The sequence below is a fragment of the Juglans regia genome, chromosome 6 (assembly GCF_001411555.2).
Source record: "Juglans regia cultivar Chandler chromosome 6, Walnut 2.0, whole genome shotgun sequence".
Taxonomy (NCBI): domain Eukaryota; kingdom Viridiplantae; phylum Streptophyta; class Magnoliopsida; order Fagales; family Juglandaceae; genus Juglans; species Juglans regia.
In genome coordinates, this window is record NC_049906.1 from 32193584 (window position 1) to 32200028 (window position 6445).

Consider the following 6445-nt stretch of genomic DNA (forward strand, 5'->3'; position numbering starts at 1 on the left):
CGGACACCTCCTCTTTTCAGCGATGCTTACTAAACGTGAACCACAACTATCTATTATTTTCCGAAGTAACGCTGGAGTTGTTAAGGTTGGGGTAGTTTCGCTACTTTTTATTTATTTATTTATTTTTATTTTATTTTATTTTATTTAATGGGGTATATCATTTATATATTTTTACATGGCTCCCACATTTATACCCTTTTTTTCAAAGATAATTCGTGGAACTTACAAACTCAAAAATTATATATAGTCTCGTTTAAATAGTAAGATAAGATAAAATAATTTTAGATAAAAGTTAAAAATTAAATAAAATATTTTTATAATATTATTATTATTTTGAGATTTGAAAAAATTAAATTGTTTATTATATTTTATGTGAGAATTTAAGAAAGTTATAATGATGAAATGAGATAAGATAAAACTCTTTATGTATTCAATCGGGGCCTTATCCTTTCCCATTTTCATATATATTTTGTTTTGCTTATCATTCCTTTTTTTTTTTTATAAGTAAATGTGATATGCATGTAAAAAATAATAATTCTTTTTATTGTTTACTATTTACTATCCTACACTTTACACCTTACATTTTATGAAAAACATCTTACACTCTATAATAATAATAAAAAAAAAACTGTCAAGTATGAGACGTATGAGTGAATAGTGACTGATGTAGAACAAAATCTTATAAAGAATTGTACACACATATATGCCCTTCCACTAGGATTTGATATATATTTAGGCTCCATTAGGATTCAGAAAGTAAAACTGTCAAGTATGAGACGTATGAGTGAATAGTGACTGATGTATAACAAAATCTTATAAAGAATTGTACACACATATATGCCCTTCCACTAGGATTTGATATATATTTAGGCTCTATTAGGATTCAGAAAGTATTTCATTTCACTTCATCTTATTAATATAATTTTTTCAAATTCTCACATAAAATATAAAAAATAATTTAACTTTTTTAAATCTCAAAATAATAATAATATTTTAACAATATTTTTTAATTTTTTTTATTTAAAATTATCTCATCTCATTTCTAAATTGAAATAAGTAATTAAACTCTCCCACGTATTTAGGAGCTAATAAATAGATAATATGAAATTAATAAATAGAAAGAAAATTATTGATCTACATACAAATTTCATACAAATAAATCCATCCAATTGTAAGTTATATTTTATTATAAAATAAATCCCATAAATGACATCAATCAAACTAAACTCCCTCAAAACATATATAGCTGCTGGCTGCCTGTGCCGCTCGGTCATGGTATCTGGACTGGGAAGAATTAGCATCCTTATCCATGCGCGGGACGTTTGATTCCCATGGATTTCTCAGAAAACTTGCCTTCTTTTGGGCTATCAATGGTGATCAGCCTTTTCATTATTGGAGGGGTTCCATTAAACGCCTGCATTCCCTTAACCAACATAAACACAAGAAGCCCATTGCTTTGTATAAGCGAAAGACGAAGAGGCCTGTCAAATCTGTCGACAGGGAAGACATCGAACCCAACGCGTATATGAGGGATACTGTGGGGAAAATATACGGACTCCTCAAGTTTTCTTCGTGGGATTTTGCTAAGGAGGAGCTAGAGAGGTTCCCCATAAGATGGGATTCTTACACAGTCAATAAAGTTCTGAAAACCCACCCACCGATGGAAAAAGCCTGGTTGTTCTTCAACTGGGTTTCAAGGTTAAAGGGATTCAAGCACGACCATTTTACTTACACGACGATGTTGGATATTTTTGGAGAAGCTGGGAGGATTTCTTCGATGAAGTATGTTTTCAAGCAGATGCAGGAGAAGGGATTGAAGATAGATGCTGTGACTTACACTTCGCTAATGCATTGGCTTTCTATTTCTGGGGATGTTGATGGGGCAATGAAGGTGTGGGAAGAAATGAAGGCTAATGGCTGCTTGCCCACTGTTGTTTCCTATACTGCCTACATGAAGCTTCTGTTTGATTATAGGAAAGCGAAGGAGGCTACGAATGTTTACAAGGAGATGCTTCGATCTGGGTATTCTCCAAGTTGTCACACTTACACTGTCTTGATGGTGTATCTTGTGGAATCTGGTGAGTGCATTACTATTCTTTTTGTCCATAGCCCTTTACTTGTTCGTTAAATTGTCTACATGGGTGGATAGCGCATAGAATATTACTATTTTCTAGCGATCCTCATATTTCTTTCCCCTGCCTGTTTCTTGTTAGGAAATCAATTGTTTCTCCCTCACTAGATTGAAGTACTATTCTTTTTGCCTAGAGCCCTTTACTTGTTCGTTAAATTGTCTACATGGGTGGATAACGCATAGAATATTACTATTTTCCACTAGCGATCCTGATATTTCTTTCCTCTGCCTGTTTCTTGTTAGGAAAATCAATTGTTTCTCCCTTGTAATGCTTTACCAATATGACATAGCAGATATCATCAATATAGTAAACCAATAGGCCGTTAGGCTGTGATAACATGTTAGAAACTGAGTCTCAAAAGCTTAACTATCAAGAAGTGGGTCAAAATTGTAGATGGAACACACCATATACTAACACGTCCATTGACTTTGTGACTAGAATTAGGCTCAACATTGTAAATCAAACTTACCATACACTAACTTGGCGGATGACTTCTCTAGGACTACACTTAGGGCTAGTTTCGTTCATAATCAATAAGGTAGTTCCCAATTATTGCCCATTAAATTTCTTGCTTGTCTCCAACATAGACGTGAGAAATTATGCTATTTAGAATTTATGAGTAGAGTATTTTTATATGTCAATTCAGTTCCCACAGCTAATGTGATGAAGTACAATTATGCACCCGATTGGTATTATATTTTGTAATGTCTATAAGGTTATATTTACTCCATTCTAGTAAAGCTGATTAGCATTGAGGTTACTTTAAAAAGATGAGCTTTGAGGATACTCGCTATACACCATTACCACTTCCTACTGGCCTCATGTTAGTATCTTACCTCTACCATCCCCAGTCCCAATGGCCAGGGTGAACATTTTGGCACTGATACTTGTATAGGACTGATAGCATATATTAAGAATATATATCAATGCATTTAGCAGCTTTTGGGCTCGTGCTATTTTATCTGATCTAAGAGTCCTGATTGTTGAATAATAGACTTGTCGCAGGAGTTTCTTAAATTAAGGAACCCTTTTAAGAATCACAATGTTGTTTTTCCTATGAAGTTTGTGAAACTTGCTATTTGTTATTGGTCATGATGCATTTCCACAAAATACAGGCAAACATAATGGTGTATACAGTCAGATGTAGCTGCATTGACATTTTGTTTCCTCGTATACAGTCAGATATTTTCATTTCTGTGGTCTTTTAGTTCCTCTTTTCTGATACATGGGCAAACATAATGGTCATTGTGTAGACAATCATAAATGAAGGCACCTGTCATACTTGAACTGCTTATTTCTGTTTCCCACTCTATGTTTTATACAGAATGTGCTGTCTCCCCCTATTTTTATTACTAGGACTTAAATAAATGCATGCTGTACTCGTTGTTGCCGATGATTGAGTAGAGCACTTGGCTATTTGTTGGCATCTCATATACTGAAAAACCCAATATGCTTTATTGTTTTGGCGGTTTTTATGCTACATTCTTTATAGTTCAACTGATAGCTTCAACAAAAAGCATCAGATACAAAACACAGAAAACCTCTCTTATTCTAACACCAAAAATTATGCGGATAGGCATTCAGTTGATCCTTTTTGTCACTGATTTCAGGAAAATACAAAGAAGCCCTTGAGATTTTTAGCAAAATGCAAGAAGCTGGGGTACTACCTGATAAGGCTGCATGCAATATATTGGTTGAGAAATTCTCTAAAGTAGGGGAGACAAAGGCTTTAACTTTAATCCTCCAGTATATGAAAGAAAACCACCTTGTTCTTCGTTACCCTGTATATCTGGAAGCACTTGAAGCCTTAAAATTTGCTGGCGAGAGTAGTGCCCTTCTCAGGCAAGTTAATCCGCATTTTTCTATAGTCGTCAAGGAGGAGGTAAGTGAGGTTATACCAACGGCTTCTGATGTTCATTTTTGTATAGACAGTGGGCTTTTACTGATTTTCTTGAAAAAGCGAAATCTTGTTGCAATTGACCGCCTGCTTACGGGGATAATTGATAAGAATGTACAGCTGGATTCTGCAATTATCTCAAGCATAGTTGAGGCAAATTGCGATCGTAGTAGACGCAGTGGTGCTTTGTTGGCCTTCAAGTGTAGCGTAAGAATGGACATTATAATGGAGAGAAATGCATATATTTCCTTGATCGGCATATTGATCAGATCCAGTTCATTTTTAAAGGTGGTGGAGATTGTTGAGGCCATGCTTAGGGCTGGACAATCTCCTGGAACATATCTAAGTGCACTGTTAATCTATAGGCTTGGTTTTGCTAGAAGAGCTGTATGTGCTGCAAAAATATTTGATCTTTTGCCTGATGATCATAAGAGCACAGCTACTTTCACTGCTTTGATTGGCGTTTATTTCACTCTGGGAAATGCTGACAAGGGACTTAAAATATTCAAAACCATGCTAGAGAAAGGAATCCGTCCTACACTCAGCACGTACAATGTCCTCTTAGCTGGTCTTGCAAATAGTGGTAGAACTTCTGAAGTAGAGGTCTACAGGAAAGAAAAGAAAAACCTGCAGCTGGATAGTCGTGATCGGGCAACAATCTCCCTGGAGGAAAAGATCTGCGATCTTCTATTTGCTGGGGTTGTGGTGTCTTGACACCTAATTTGGGACCCTGGAAATTCCCATATTCATTGTATGCTGAGGAGAATTTCTAATGCCATTCAGGGCAGATGACAAACATGAATGTTTCTCCTTTCAACATCCCGAAATTGTACAAGGATAAAGGGCATTAATCCATTGATCCACAGGGTTGAGGTTCTCATATCTAGATACCGTTGGAAGGAAGTGGAACTGGCAGATATGGCTCCCATTGGAAGACAAGGATTGTATTGTATGACATTCTTTTAAGACAGATGTGATGTATATAGTACATTCATGTGATAATTCAACTTATTTTTATGGTCAACAATACAAATGTTTTCCAAGAAAAAAGCACGATTTGTAAATAATTAGCTATTAATTATCTCAATTTGAATATTTTAGTTTACAAATCTCTATACTTCTTATATATCCACATGCAGAGCAACTGGCCGTGTGTTTTTATCTAAAATAAAGTATCAATTATAATTATTCCTTTTTTTTTTTCTTAATATTTAAAAAGAGCTTTATACCATTTTATAAAATAAGCAATTAATTGCTGTAAATTGCGGGGTCAAATCACTACTCTCTATATGTCTTACTGTGCAAAGAAAAAGAAATTAGAAAAGTTAATTAAGGAGGACAACAAATAAAAAAATGCAATTTAATTACATGATGCAAGTTTAATTGTATGATTATGAGGATTGTTTAATTAAGTAGATATATTAGTATATATTCATTGAATAAGTTTAACTAATTTAATACGTCTCTCTCCTCTTTCGTGGAAAGGTGGAGTTTTCTCTCTACTGTTCTCTGAACGTAGAGGCTCTCTCTTGGACTTTGTCTGAAGAGAGTTTTCTGTCGTGGGATCCCCTGAAGTAAAGCATAGTGTTATAGTATGGCTGAAGATTTGTCTAACCTTTACAAAGTTTTGAGACTTACGGAAGAAGAGAAGGAGGAAGTTCTCATTCCACATGAGGAAATTCTTAACTCTATAGCAAAAAGTAGGAATTATTTGGCTGCCCTCATTGTTGCAGAGAAGGAAATGAATAGAGGAGCGTTTCGAAATACCATGAGTAAAGCTTGGAAAGAAGAAGGTCAGGTTTCCTTCAAACACCTTGGTACCAACAGGTTTTTGATCGAGTTCCAGAATCACATGGAAAAGGAACGTATACTTTCGAGAAGACCTTGGTCGTTTGACAGGGCCTTGGTTTGCTTGTTTGATTGTGAAGGCTGTGTGGCTCCAAAAGACATTGAGTTTAAGGAGGAACCATTCTGGATTTAGCTTCACGACCTGCCTTTTGCAGGAATGAACAAAACCATGGGTGAAAAGGTTGGAGCAGCGGCTGGAACTGTTTTATCAGTTGACGTGGATGCTAGTGGTATGGCCTGGGGCCATTTTCTTAGAGTTAGAGTATTAATCGATATTTGTAAGCCTCTCATTCGGGACAAGTTCATTAACATGGGAGGAAAACGCTTTTGGATTCCACTTAAGTATGAGAGACTCCCATTATTCTGCTTTCAGCGTGGTGCCATTAAACATACGGGTTTGTCTTGTCCTAATCCTTCTCGGGGGGATATTGCTAGGGAAGGCTCAATACCTTAGTTTGGCTCCTGGTTGCGAGCTAGCACACAGCTGAGGAACTCTCCAATATTCAGTAAGAGAGATGGTGAATGTGAAAACACAGGGAGTTGGCACCAAAACAAGAGTGAAGGTAGC

General features: G+C 35.8%; 1 protein-coding gene across 1 annotated transcript; it reads left to right on the forward strand.

Moving 5' to 3' along the window:
- Nucleotides 1-1255: 1255 nt before the first annotated feature.
- On the forward strand, nt 1256-5074 carry LOC108986189 (pentatricopeptide repeat-containing protein At2g01390). Its single transcript, XM_018958720.2, has 2 exons — nt 1256-2078; nt 3743-5074. The coding sequence occupies exons 1-2, from the start codon at nt 1310-1312 to the stop codon at nt 4741-4743; spliced, it is 1770 nt and encodes a 589-aa protein (XP_018814265.2). The 5' UTR covers nt 1256-1309; the 3' UTR covers nt 4744-5074.
- Nucleotides 5075-6445: the final 1371 nt, after the last annotated feature.